This window comes from Engraulis encrasicolus, chromosome 17 (genome assembly GCF_034702125.1).
Source record: "Engraulis encrasicolus isolate BLACKSEA-1 chromosome 17, IST_EnEncr_1.0, whole genome shotgun sequence".
NCBI lineage: Eukaryota > Metazoa > Chordata > Actinopteri > Clupeiformes > Engraulidae > Engraulis > Engraulis encrasicolus.
In genome coordinates this window covers 15,396,898-15,411,810 of record NC_085873.1, presented here as the reverse complement: position 1 = coordinate 15,411,810, position 14,913 = coordinate 15,396,898, and the positions used below count along the sequence as shown (strand labels likewise).

General features: G+C 41.0%; 1 protein-coding gene across 1 annotated transcript in view; it reads right to left on the bottom strand.

The window, feature by feature from the left end:
• The window catches only part of myo15b (myosin XVB), a 53,887-nt gene that overhangs the window by 7,412 nt on the left and 31,562 nt on the right, over positions 1-14,913 (bottom strand). Inside the window, 16 exon segments of the mRNA XM_063221836.1 lie at positions 809-885; positions 1,004-1,076; positions 2,259-2,322; positions 2,737-3,115; positions 3,441-3,552; positions 3,895-4,036; positions 4,248-4,366; positions 6,007-6,125; positions 6,233-6,308; positions 8,551-8,610; positions 8,726-8,838; positions 12,447-12,669; positions 13,084-13,159; positions 13,785-13,959; positions 14,237-14,344; positions 14,478-14,553. Of these exon segments, the coding sequence (XP_063077906.1) occupies positions 809-885; positions 1,004-1,076; positions 2,259-2,322; positions 2,737-3,115; positions 3,441-3,552; positions 3,895-4,036; positions 4,248-4,366; positions 6,007-6,125; positions 6,233-6,308; positions 8,551-8,610; positions 8,726-8,838; positions 12,447-12,669; positions 13,084-13,159; positions 13,785-13,959; positions 14,237-14,344; positions 14,478-14,553 (1,992 nt within the window).

Sequence of the window (14,913 nt, the reverse complement as noted above, 5' to 3'; positions counted from 1 at the left end):
AAAAAACCTCCCGCACACTGACCATTTCGCGGTTTTCTTTAATACACAACGTTTCGGTCCTAGACCTTCACCAGGTAAATTTCAGTCAGTGTGCGGGAGCTTTTTCAAATTGTCTGATGAGTGACCCATGGGCCATCTTCTACACACCTGCCAGCTGAGGTATGCAGGGGAAAAAACTTAAAGGGACACTCCACCCATTTGCATTAGGCTTTCCATTGCTAGTACCCAGTCATACTTTTGAATGGTCGTGCAACACTCTCTCAATTCCCCCTGAGACAGGAGAAATCCGTATTCACCTCTTAACACTTCCTCCTACAATTATGTAAAATTCGTCATTTTGCATCATTGTAGGAGGAAGTGTTAGAGAGGTGGATTTCTGTTGAGACTACAAGCCTTCTTCACATAGGGGGTTATACCTAATGCGCTAACAGACCTATCACAGATCAGTGTGTCAGTGCTTTTGAAATCACTGGCATTGAGGCTCCAGTAAGTCACTGGCAGAGCTGCCTGGGTGTGGTCTGTGGAACTTGAGCATTGCAATGCATTATGGGGATTGTTGTCACAAATCCACAAGCACTAAAAAGTCATTTTCTGCCTTTTCTCGGCCAAGAAGGCAACAAATTAGAAATGTATGATACTATTCTACTATATATATGACCCACTTTCAATACATATTCATGTCTCCACCGGTGGAATGCTCCTTTAAGTTAATTCTCAAACACTACAAAAGCTGTGAATGTTGGAATGGAATGACCATCTGAAAAACACACATCAGTTTAGAGGCCATGCACGGCCAAGAGAGAGTCACCTGAAGAATATGGTTGACACAGTCGCCCTCTGACTGGTGCTTCTTCAATGGCAGGTCACCCATAAACTGCATGATGCCTGCAAAAGGGAGAGGCAGAGGGTGCACTGAGAATCGCCTGTCATTAAGACATCTATGTATAGTATGGCAGTAACAGTTTTGGAGAGAAAAAAAACGCTGAGTGGCGTGTCAACTCACATGTGAAGCAAGGAACTGACAATTCATTGAGTTCGTTGTCAGAAAACAAGATCAACGATTCCAGAATTGGTTCCTGTCATTGATTACAACCGCAATTTAAAAAAAACATGAGGACATATTAATAACATAAATGCGTCATACAGTGTTACACAAAATCTAGTTTCCATAAGAAACTATCCACCTGAGTATACTGTGCAAAGCAATAATGAGTACATCCCTTTTGAAAACTAACATTATGAACAATATTTGGAAAAGTTATTTCCAAAATGTGCATAGAGTAAGTTTGATACATCTGTTGACCTCACAACAGAAAAGTAAGATGAATAATATAACATATTTTTTTCATTTTTGTGAAATTATGGTGGTGGAAATATGATTACACCCCAGACTGATGCCCAATTTGTCTTTTCAAAACTGGCAGCGACCATAGGTGTGTGTTTAGGGTCATTGTCATGTTGGAAAGGAAAACAATGGTCTTCTACGAATGGTCTCAAGTTTTGAACGGAATGTCCGATCGGAAAAGTGCGTTGAACGAATCGACCGGTCCCCAATACAATGAACCCACAATGAAGGGCATGGAGTGATGGTTATATCTTTGCAAGTCGTAGTGCACTATATCGACAGTGGCTAGGAAAAGAATGTGAATCGTTTGGAATTCCTTGTATATCTGCTTGACTAGGACATAATATTAACCTGACTCTCACTAGACGACTGGGTTCTGCCTGCCTTACTCTATGAACATTCATTTGGAGCTACGCCATAGGCATAGTTTTGTTAAAAATTCCTTGCACATGATTGTTGGAGAAATACTTGACTGACATTTTAATGAGGTGCAACTTTAACTACTCACAAATTGGAAAATACAGTTGAAGTAACAGAATCAATGTCCATGAGAGAGTCCATGAGAACGGGCATTAATATCTGACACAACTTTCGCATTTCACTTACTCTTCTCCAATACATTTAAAATGTGACAAAGTCACATCTCTGAAAATCCTGCGATCCTGATTGGTTCTACTGCATTTTGGTTTGGGAGCATGGAGCAGGGCAAATTCGAAGGTCCTCCAGATCCCCGTGTGAGCTCATGAAGCTGAACGTAAATTCTCTGTCCATTGTGTTGGCCATGTTTTGTGTTTATTGAAATATTGTTCAGTTCAAAATATTGCTTTTCAACAACAAGGGTGTACTGTACTTATTGTTGTTTTGCACTGTATACCATAATGATTAAAAAACAAGGCCCAATAAAACAATGTACCATGGTGTGGTAAGTCATCTCTGCAAAACTTCTTCCAGCAGCAGTCAAACCTTGACCGTCTGACCTAAAAAACAAACACACATCAGCAAAGAGCCATTCACCTGTGATGAGAAAGTAAGGGGCTATGTACCGAACGGTGCTAGAAAACACAAGTACATGTTCTAAATTTAAACAATTTACTTTATTTTTTTATTTTACCTTTATTTAACCAGGGAAATAAAATCACATTGAGAATAAAATTCTCTTTTACAAGTGAGCCGTGGCCAAATAGTTAATGACATATTAATGAATAATTGTTTACACGATACTTAGTTAAATACTAATTCATACTTAATGACATGTTACCTAATGGTTTAATACATTAAATGCCATGCTATCTTTGTTTTTCTTTGCAGCAGAGTGCCAGCAATCTACCCAGTGTTCTACATTTTTGCAACAGCCACAGAATATTTTGATCTATGGGTCGCCTCCCAGTTACCTTGTGGCAACATCTCTGAAGTATTTCTGGGCAAATTCTGCCATGATTCCGCCATACTGCTCGATTTCGGGGAATGGCCCTTGTTCCTCTGGGGATGACATTTGTCCCATAAACCCTCCATTCATGGGCTGATCCATCACTGCATTTTGAGCAGGTTGAGTTGCGGGCAGCAGTTGCCTTGGCCGTGGCTGTGGTTGTGGTTGTGGTTGAGTCTCTGGTTGTGTCTGCGGTTGTGTCTGTGCCCGGGGTGCCCTAGTGCTCTTCCTCCTCTCATCCTGCCGGTCCAGCTGAGGAGCGTGGTAGTCTGGTGGGGCTGAGGGCTGTGTAACTTCCGCAGGAAACAAGCCTGAACGTCCACCAACGGAGCCGAACAGCCATCCTGGAGGGTTGGGAGTGTGGGACACAACGCTGTTGTCACACGTTCACACCTACAGTATATCTATACAAACTTTTGCAGAAACCTATTTTGGTAGCTGTTTGTGGTCATTGACATTTTTAGTAGCAGTCAGATGGTGCAGTGACAGCTGTTGCATCTATTGCATGGATTAAATTAAATGAAACATGTTAATGAAACATGTTAAAAAATTGTACCAACTTCACAAAATAATAATACATGGTAATACACTATTGTCTGCCTCTAACAAAGGTCAATGCCCCTTTTGCATGTCACAGAAGACTGGGTAGTCTGATCAATAGAAACTCACCACTCTCTACGCTCTCCATCTTCTGCAGCTTGATAATATCTCCCTTGTGGAAACTAAGGAGACTCTTGTCATCTGTCACATAACTCTTTGTTGCAATGACATACTCAGATCCCTAAAAATACAAGAATGGACAAAAAAAGTAGGCTATGGACTTTAATAACCACCCTTCAAACCTGAAACGCAGCCTATGAGAAATATGGGAAGAAACTGAAGACAGTGCACAAAAAATGTCTATGTATGTAATACTCCTGATTCTCAGTATAAAGATAGATGCATAGAGTCAATAAAATGATAATGACTAATGATAAAGCTAAAAAAAAAAAGACAATGCATGCAAATATACAGTACAGATTATTGCATTATTCTCATATTATATTATATTATATTATATTATATTATATTATATTATGTTATATTATGAACTGTATATTTTTTTTTATTTTTTGAGCAGTACCTTGACAAGTTCTCGAAGGAAGAACTGGACCATGGCCGTGATCTGAGGAGCATGAAGGGACTGCAGCTCCAGAGATTCATTTTTGAGGGAGAAGACAACCGTATCAGATCCATTGACTTCCACAGACAAAATTTCAGCATAGCTACAGGGGGAGAGAGAGGGAGGGAGGGAGAGAGAGAGAGAGAAGGGGGGGTAAGAGGGGGTATTTACAGCATTTAAAACAAGCTAATGTAAGACATGGACAATATTCCTGATGTGGCCAACATGAATGTGCTCACTTGATCTGTGCAAGATGTACATCATATTTTCTGTATGTAAAAGTTTACTGTGATAGCTGAGTAAAGAGACCTTACCTGTAATTGCAGAGGTTCTTCAGGTGTTTAGAGTTGATTCCTGTGGCCTTCGCCACACGCAAGAGTTTAATTCCTCGATGAGAGACTCCTAAGATCTGGGCATCTCCTACAACGCCAGCCTGGTGCAACCATGTCAAAAGAAAACACAAAAAGAGCTACTTCACAACACACCTACTGTAAGCCTATGGAGTCAGCCCCAAGTGCCAGAGCTTTCAACACTGACCCAAAAACAAGCTCTCAGGTTAGTTCATAAAGCGCCAGCCATGATGACCATTTGAGACTCTCTGACAAAAGCAGTTGCTCATCACTTGATAGCATGACACTCCAGGTTGAGTTCACGGGTCGAAGGATATCAGGTGCCCAAGTTTGTATCCAAATACACTCGCCTCCAAAAGAGTTGTCGCCTACCCATCTGTTTGGAACAGCTTATAACCTGACTTTCAATTAATCACTTGGCTTCAGAAGTCACTCATATGAAAGCTACAACCCTCTCGAATGAAAATGTATGTACAAAAATGAATTTCATGCACCAAAGAAAGATTGACCCTTTAATGAACACAGACAGGGCAGACTTTGACAAGACAAAAGTTTTGTCGCCTATCGAACATAATGTGAAAATGAGTAGATAAGTCACTTCAAAACACTTCAAATACTTCATGATGTCATCAATGATAAAAGCCCTCACACACCAACAGCATGCATGCAACTCCACATAAGAGCTGTATCCCTCCCATGTTTGACTTTAGGCACCATGTATTTTTTCCAAATTCTTCACCTTTAACACCAAAGAAGTCTCTCCCACTGTCCTGTCTCAAAAAAGTCAGCCAAGAGTATGTCAGGCCTAATTCTGATAAAAATGAAGGCTAATGGGACTCATACTCTGAAGTCAAGATCCCAAGATCAATCATTTTAGAACTGATAGCATCAAAACTATATGGTGTTGGAGATGAAGAATATGAAAAAAGAGAAATGGTGCATAAAGTGAAACATGGTGCAGATACAGCTCTTATGAGGAGCTGCATGCATGCTGCAGGTGTTTGAGGGCTTTTATCATTGATTAAATCATGAAGTTAAACATGTATTGCTCTACGAATAGCGAATATGTCACCATCTCTCATTGAACTCCATTGATTTTCATTGTGTTGCTTTCCATGGTTACAATGACCCTAAACATACACCTAAGGACAAAGTCGATTTTCTGGAGATGTGAGAGTGATTCAGTGATTAAGTATGACACCCAATCTGCGTATTTGAAGTGTTTTGAAGTGACTTATCTGCTCATTTTCACATTATGTTCGATAGGCGACAAAACTTTTGTCTTGTGAAAATCTGCCCTGTCTGTGTTCAATAAAGGGTCAATCTTTATTTGGTGCATGAAATTTATTTTTGTACATACATTTTCATTCGGGAGGGTTGTAGCTTTCATATGAGTGACTTCTGAAGCCAAGTGATTAATTTAAAGTCAGGTTATTAGCTGTTATTCCAAACAGATGGATAGGCGACAACTCTTTTGGAGGCGAGTGTATATATATACAGTGCTTTATTTCTGTATACAAACATGGATACTGTATGCATGAGGGCAACTCAGAATAATCCAAACTGAAACACTGCACTGGCAAAGAAACTACTTAATCCAATTCAGGAAGCATCTAAGATTGAAGGAGTCTGAAAACATGATTCATGATTCAAGTGGATGGTTCACATGAGACAAACAGTTTGACGATAAATAGAACAATGGGTGAATCCGGTGGTGGCTTACCTTAACAGGAAACAGACGACTGAAGTAGTTCTCCCAGTTGTCTCTGGCCGCCATGACAACTCTCTTCTTTACGGCATCATCCTCCATCGTGCTGATGCTCGTACCCACTGAGAACCGAGCTAGAAAGGTGACAAATAGACTTTCTGTGTAAGTTGCTGAGGTAGAACTTAAATGCGTTCAGCCTCATTCGTTTGACGTGTCATGACACCTCTTTGTAGTTGCTCACCCAATAAGTCTTTCATCTTGCGCCGTTCCTCGCGGGTTATTCTCACGCAAGAATCAGAGAAGGTGTCTCTCATTATCTAGAAAAAATCATGAAAATCATGAATAAAATCATGATCCAGAAACATTTTTAGCTACTTCTATTGTACAACACATGATGTAATAACACATTATGTAATATCCCAGAAAAAGAACACTTCATGAAAGTCTTCTTGGACGCAATGAGAGAAATGACCACCACCCCACCATAAGTCACTTAGGGTCCCTTTCAGCCATTTAAGCGTACTCAGACCTATGACTCAGTGTTTTCTGCCCATATGTGAATGCTCCAAAGTGTAGGCCTACCCAGACAACTCGGAAGTGAACCGTACTGAGACCTTTATTGGCGTGGCTTGACAAGTTACATTTGTGACAAGGTGTAAACACTTGAGGAGAGCTCTAGATGACTAGGTGTGATCAAAAAAAGGACAGACACACCTTAAAGCAGCGCATTCAACACCATACAACCACTGCTGCTGAGAGATAAATTGGTGCGGATTGGAGTGAAGCCTGGCCTGGTAACCTGGATCACTGATTACCTCACAGAGCAGCCCCAGTTTGTAAGGATGGGTGACATTACATCTGAAACAGTGATTAGCAGCACAGGAGCGCCACAAGGAATGGTGCTCTCCCCGGTCCTGTTCACCCTGTATACAACTGACTTCAGCAACAATTTTGGGACATGCCACATGCAGAAGTTCTCAGACGACACTGCAATTGTGGGGTGTATAAGAGACGGCCAGGAAAAGGAGTATAGGGGACTGGTGGACGACTTTGTAGGATGGTGCCAAAACAATCAGCTGCACCTGAACACCACCAAAACCAAGGATATGGTGATTGATTTGAGGCGCTCCACTCCGCCCTTGGTGCGTGTTTCTATTGGGGGAGAGAATGTGGAGACTGTCTGTACTTACAAGTACTTAGGAGTGCACCTCGACAATAAACTGGACTGGTCCACAAATTCAGATGCACTTTACAGGAAAGGTCAAAGCAGGCTCTATTTCCTCAGAAGGCTGAGGTCCTTTAATGTCTCCAGCCAACTTCTGCTTATGTTCTACCAGTCTGTCATGGCCAGCGTGCTCTTCTATGCTGTGACTTGCTGGGGTGGAAGCATTAGGAAGAGAGACGCGGGACGCCTTGACAGACTGGTGAGGAAGGCAGGGTCAGTGGTGGGCATGGAGCTGGAGACTCTCACCTCAACAGCTGAGAGCAGAGCCCTGAACAGACTGGACTGTATTATGAATAATCAGTTACACCCCCTTCACACCACCTTCAGTAACCAGCTGAGTCTGTTCAGCCACAGACTCTGTGCTCTCACTTGCAGGACAGACAGGCTAAGGAGGTCCTTTGTCCCATGGGCCATTCAACTGTTTAACAGTATACAGAAAGATACTAAATGGACTGCATTTATATAGCGCTTTTCCACTCCTTCGAGCATTCAAAGCGCTTTACATTGTTTGCCTCACATTCACCCATTCACACTCACATTCACACACCGGAGGCAGTGGCTGCCACACGCAGGGTACCACCCTGTCACCAGGAGCAACTTGGGGGTTAAGCGTCTTGCTCAAGGGCACAATGATGGAGTCAGGCCGAGCTGGGCTTGAACCGGCAACCTTAAGGTTGCCGAACGGCTCCTGAACCAACTGAGTTACCACCGCCCACTAAGGAGGACATCATTATTGGGGATTGGACTGCCTGATATGCCAGAGCTGGCCCAGATCGGGAAACCTCTTGTTGTGTGTGTCTGTGTCTGTGTTTGTTTTTTTATGTAGCTACTTGACACCTGAATTTCCCCCTGGGGATCAATAAAGTTTCTCTACTCTACTCTACTCTACTCTAAAAGACAAACGTGACTGGAAAGAGCAGCCAGTTCTTTTTGTAATATAGCACAATATGAACAAAAACAGAACTGAGTGCTTTTGCTGTTGGTTCACTTGTTGGTCCACTTAAAGGGGAATGAGTTAAAAGGGACTAGGAAAATACCCAGTGACATTTTCCCCAAATAATGGGGACTACTGGAAGGCAAAGGTCTTGATCTGCTTCAGTAGTCATGGTACGTGTAGATCTTGACATGCTTGTTTCTTTTGGTGAAATTCAGCTTTCCAATGTTGACGGCATTCATGCAGCCTCAGTCCCCACTACCATGCTTGACTGTGCATGGGACACTTGTCTTTTTTTCTACTCACTAACTCATTTAGTTGTGGGTTAAAACTACACAGTCCATCATTAGGCCCATGTCATTTTCAATTAGCTAAGACACTATTAGGGAGACTGACTTACCTGCTCACATAGCAGGTTAAGAATGTATGTGTGGTTAAACCGTTCCTTAGGATAAAACACCTACCAAAAACAGGCAACAATGTTGATTGTTAGTTGTCTTGTTTCATTTTATTCTACAATGAAAAGAGTGTATCAACAAATCACACTAAATGAGCACATGCTATATCGAACTCACCTCTTTCCTCAAGAAGAGTCTACCTGGCATATTGGGGTATGAAAAGTATACACTAGCAGAGAATTTGTAGAGCTGAGATCGAACTCCATCATCCATTGCATTGTGATATTGATCTGTAAAAAGTAAAAAAATAAAAATAAAAAAAACATTTGTGACAAACATCTTCTTAAACAGATTTTTGTCACAGACTGCTCAGTTAAAACTTTGACACAATGTAGTGTATTAACAGCCGTTAATGCCTATTAATAGGAGAGTGAAGGTTCCCCACTAGCTCTGTCTGCAGCAGGGTCATTTCACGTGAAATCAGACACTTTGGGACCCGACCGACCCGGATTTCAATCATACTTGGTGTGCCTTTTTAGTAGCAAGGTAGCACCCCAAAACTGCATTGGTTTGAATCTGACACTAATATTAAGGGAGAAACAGACTAGGAAAGGTTCACATGTGAGGGTAGGACACTATACATTCAGCCTTGAATATATCAGTCAGTGTTAGTCACAAAAAGATGTCTGTGGTGTTGTTTGAAAGCTCTTTTCTGGCTCTACATATTACACAATCAGCTTGGAATACAACAACTCTCAGAATATGAATTATGATAAATTGAAAAATTAAAAATTGAATATCTAAAAAAGCTATATTTTAAAATGGCCAGTTCCTTGTTCAAACGTAGCCGGCAATGTCATGAGCAACACCTCAAATGCTGGTGTTTGGTTTGTTATTCATTTCAGAGAGAATTTGACTCACAAATATGGCATCATACAGACCACTTACTAATAATATGGTAATACCATAGTAGCATCACATGACAAAACAAAAACAAAACAAAAATAGTCAGTGTCCATGGTCCCAGGTTTCAGAAACTAAGGCAGATGTCCATTTATACACACCAAATGATGAAATGTGAATGTTTGAACATTCCTTCTCTGTGTACCTGTGCCATCCTCCCTTTACCGTACTTTAAAGAGATAATCAATGGCTACACTCTCATTTTGTACTCTACCAGTGCATTTGAAGCAGCAGCTGTGTCTTTTGTAGATAATGTATAGTACGTCCCGTTGCAGTTACAGGTTCCACTACCAGAAGCACATCCTGATGATCCATGACAAGTCTATCTGGTCTGAAGGGAAAAGTGAAGGATGGAGATGGTCCATGAGGATGCAGGAAGTTCAGTTTCACCTCTCCAGTGCTCGGCATACATTCCTCAACACATGCTAGCCACCAGTTGCCATCATATACAGCTACAACATACCCTTTGATGCTTGGAAATGTAACACATTCCTTTACTGAGCTCACTCTTTCAACTCTGCCTTCTCTGAATGCTGAAAATGGCCTAACTTCCACTGTGTCCATTGACAATGGGCAGAAGCTGTGTAGTTTTTGAGTACCTGGAATAGTTCTTGCAGATTCAAACCTTTTCAACAGGTTCTCAGCTTCATGATGGTACATCTCTGTTGTGGCAAACTGGCAATGGATGTTCTTGACATTATCCTTGACTGACTCCCTTGAACCAGGAACGTTTTTAGTGGTAGCAGATTTTGCAGAAAACTATAGTTTTGTAATTCAAGATGCTATTCAATCATTTCACTGGAACAACCAGTGCAGGCCACAATCCATCCATTTGTATGCTACTACCAAGATCAGTTGAAATTGGAAAAAATCTGTTTTGTTGTTATTTCAGACTGCAACATTCATGATACAATTGCTGTACATCTGTTTCAGAAGCTCCTAATTCAGTTCCTCAATGACACTTCATCAATGATAGAACGTCCAAAGAAGATCATATATTTTTCTGATGGCTGTGCTGCACAATATAAGAACCTTAAAAACACAACAAATTTGTGCCACCACGAGGCAGATTTTCACATACCTGCAGAGTGGCACTTTTTTGCCACATCACATGGCAAAGGTCCATGTGATGGCGTTGGAGGGACAGTTAAATGGCTTGCTGTACGAGCAAGTCTGCAACGTCCTATTGACAATTAAATTGTAACGCCATACCAACTGTTTTGTCAAGGATAATGTCAAGAACATCCATTGCCAGTTTGCCACAACAGAGATGTACCATCACGAAGCTGAGAACCTGTTGAAAAGGTTTGAATCTGCAAGAACTATTCCAGGTACTCAAAAACTACACAGCTTCTGCCCATTGTCAATGGACACAGTGGAAGTTAGGCCATTTTCAGCATTCAGAGAAGGCAGAGTTGAAAGAGTGAGCTCAGTAAAGGAATGTGTTACATTTCCAAGCATCAAAGGGTATGTTGTAGCTGTATATGATGGCAACTGGTGGCTAGCATGTGTTGAGGAATGTATGCCGAGCACATAAACATAAGTGTCATTTCATTTGGCCCGGGAGGTCATTTCAAATGTCTATAAAATAAACTAATGATATTTAGCAATTTTGTGAGTCACACAAATTGTGAGTGGCCTGCAGTGTAGCACACAAGTGCATCATTAGTAAAATCTCCTACTCAGAATATGTACAGGCCCATTTGAACTACCAGATATGATACAGGCCAGAGAGAATAGGCATGGATCTAGAACAATGATACAGTAACAACTGATCTAGAGCCTGCAAAGGCTTCTCTAAATGCGATGACATCATAAATGAGGCAGCATGTTGAAGTAGAATCTTCAAACTAGAATGTTCGTGGCAGAATGTTCAAACTAGAATGTTCAAATTAGAATGCTGTTATTCAACTTCACTTTACTGAAGGTACTGAGAGAGAACAGCTACTTTTCTTTACTGAGAGATACTGCACTTTTCAATATCAGAGAATTCTGGACATCATTTTATGAAAATGTCACAAAACATTGGAGATGGATTGTGCAACAAACAAGGTATAGTTTAATTCTTTATTTGAAAAAAAAAAAACATAAAAACTAGAAAGGGGCAAGAAAGCAAGGTATAGTTTCAATGTCTGTAGCCTATGTGTACCGTCTAGGCTATGTTTATACGGTCTATGTCCATACCTAAAGTATGTCTATGTCTGCATGGGAAAGTAAGAAACATAATTTCAAATTCTTTGTATGACCTGTGTGCATGTAAAGAAACTGACAATAAAACCGACTGATTCGACTTCATCAAGGTTTTTTTTAATATATTGTGTATCTTTCTTGGTCAGGGACAGTATTGCTGGTGGTTTGTTTGCTATTCACTTGAACTACTGCACACATATTGAAAAAAACACAAGATCCAACTTTAGCCTTGTTGCACCAATATAACCTGACCCTGAATGTGCCCATGCAGAAAATCAGAGGGCCACTGATCACTGCTTAGCCTGAATGAGCTCCCATAAGAAGCAACAGAGAAATAGAAAAAAAAAACCTTTTCTCGTTTTAAATAGCTTTCCTTGAATGTGAACCAACTTTGATGACATATCAAATCAATGAATTCTTAGTATCAGTTCACGTTAAAGAAGCTTACAAAAAATGTTAAACTATATATATAAAAAACTTGCTTTGAAAAACGTCATGTGATATGCACAGCAGTGCACCTACTGTATGGTATGATAGAAGTGCAATAAGCCTAAAGGTAAAAGTAATTCATTTCAATGTATTGTTACCTCATCATTGCTTGTTATGCATTGTTAGCCTCTAGCGAAATGAAAACCGCTGTGTGGAATTATTTGAATCTACATGACTTATGTCACCAACCGACTTCCTGTACCCAGGTTGTCACAACTCTGAATTCTATGGCTGTGTGTTAGCATAATTTACTCACTCAGGGTGGGTGCAGCCATGGGCGGCGGCTCTGGAATAGCAGGCGAGGGTGGAGGATGCGCGGGTGGAGGATGCGCGGGAGGGGGTGGGGGCGGCGCTTCTTGGGTGCGTTGCTGTGAGCCAAAGAGGCCGGCCAGCCCACGCTGCTTCTGCTTCATGCTGTTGGAGATGGAGCGTGGCGGTGGGGGATGAGAAGGGGGAGGGGCCAGAGGAGGTGGTGGGGGCTGTTCCACCTTGCGCTGTGGAGGTTTCCACTCTCTCTATAAAAAAGACATTAAAGGTAGAGTATGTGTTATTATAGTGGTTTATTTCCAGAATGTATGCTGCCCATTCACAAGTGTTATTTTTATGTATACTGTATTTACCACCACCATCAATTTCTATCCCAAGTATTCATTATGACTTGGAAATGTACACGTTTTATACATGTATAGGTGGATCTTTTCCATTTTTAAATTACAGCATCTTTGACATCTTTGGCTGCAAAACTTACTGTTCACACTCAAAGACAGTCTCTGATGAGAGCACTGTCAATAACTGGTTAATAATTCGTTCAATTATTAGTTGAGTTAGCCCTAATTTACAATAATTTAATAATAAGAATGGTTGATAATTTCAGTTACCTTTTCTTGTACAACTGGACCTTTGCCTCGGAGGATGGCAAGTGCCTCTTCTTTGGGGTCATTCTTTTTTACAAATGACTTGCCGGCTGGCCTGGAATGAATCAAGCTTTGTCATTCCCACCATACCAGGCTACATTAGTTCACAAAAAAAAGCTGTGTGAAACATGTAAGGAGTAATTTATTGTCCCGTGTGGACAATATATTATCCCGCTTATTATACCCTACGCCCATCTGCCGTCGTTAGACAACACAAATAGTTTACCAATAGTTAATAACAGGCCCTAATCGTTTACCAATAGTTAATAATGGGCCCTAATCGTTTATTCCCATTGCAAGACTTGCGGCAAGAAAAAAAAATGGAACGCTCATGTTTCAAAAGGTTGCCAAGCAACAGAGTTACTTTCTAACTTGTTACAACATTGTTGCGATTGAAACTGGTTGCAGCCTTTGTGACTATGCGATGTTTACTAAACAAAACAAAAAAAAGTGAATTATGAAAGATGTCACTACTGTGGTAGTGACAGCTGTTTTGTTGAAAGTACAACAACGAGGCATGGTTCACAAAAAAAGATCCTCTGTGCCAATATGAATCTTGATTAAGGGTCTTTGTTATTATTAGCATTTATGCTTTTATGCTTTCTCCCGAAGCCTCATACAGTGTGGTAGCGTTGGGCTAAAACACATAACTTAATAACTTAATGATTGCTCCATCTTACCTCTGAGGCTCATATGACTTGGGTTCTGGCGTAGGGCGACTATTGTACCGCTTGATGATCTCACGGATGTTGCTGCTAGGCTCCGGCCTGGGTGAAGCAGCTCTGGGACTTGGTGGTTCGGGTTCAGGCTCTGGCGAAGGCTTTCTTGGGACAGGTTTTAGCACAGGAGGCTTTTCTGATCAGAGATGAGCACAAATTAGAGGCACGTTTGTGATATTCAAGTTTTTTACATCTTTGCAATGCCATCAGAGAACATCTGACAAATTTAATGATAATGTGTTTTTTTCAAGCATGTTGATCATTTCCCAGTCTTGTGTGTGTATGTTGAAGCACAGCTGTGCTTTATAACAGAACAAGAAAGAAATTCAGACATATCTTGTAGCCATATGCTCACTGGGTTCAAGCCAAATGCAAACAAAAGTTGAGTGAAAGTGAAGGACTGTGACACTAACCTGCTTCCACAACGGGGGCAGGAGGGGGTTTAGGTTTAGGTGTGGGAGGGGTGGCATACAGAGGTTTTGCAGACCTGGCCGCTGGCTTTGCCTTAGTATCCCCGGAACCTGGGCAAAGAGGAACGCTGACTGTATTAAATTTCTTTTAGCCAAATTACAGTTCAGATACAAAAAAGACACCAAATAGTGTAGCCTTTTTTTCTTTGTCATGAAGTTTCGACCTAGATCCAGCTCCTCTTACCAATCCTCTGGAAGAAGTTTTGTTTGTCCTTGAAGGACTCAAGCTCGTCTTCAGGGTTTGATAGATCTACATCTTCCTGCCAAATGTCAAAACCACATGGAAGAAAGTTATGTAAGTCATAACAGAGCAATCACAGAACAATAAGTGCAAACCAGTGGCTAGGAAACGTATGTGAACCCTTTGGAGTTACTTGGATTTCTGTGTCATTTGGGCATTAACTTTTTTCTGATCCTCTTCTAATTCACAGCTGTGCACATATAAAACATTCTCCTTGAACTGATACTGCTCAAAAGAATATATGTTTCATTTTTTATTTAATACATGTTAACATTCAATAGTGGTTGACACTCCTATGACATCACACCCCTGAGTGACCTCTAGGTGACATTAAGTGGGTGGTCCCCCCCAGACCATATCTCACTTGTGATATAGTCCG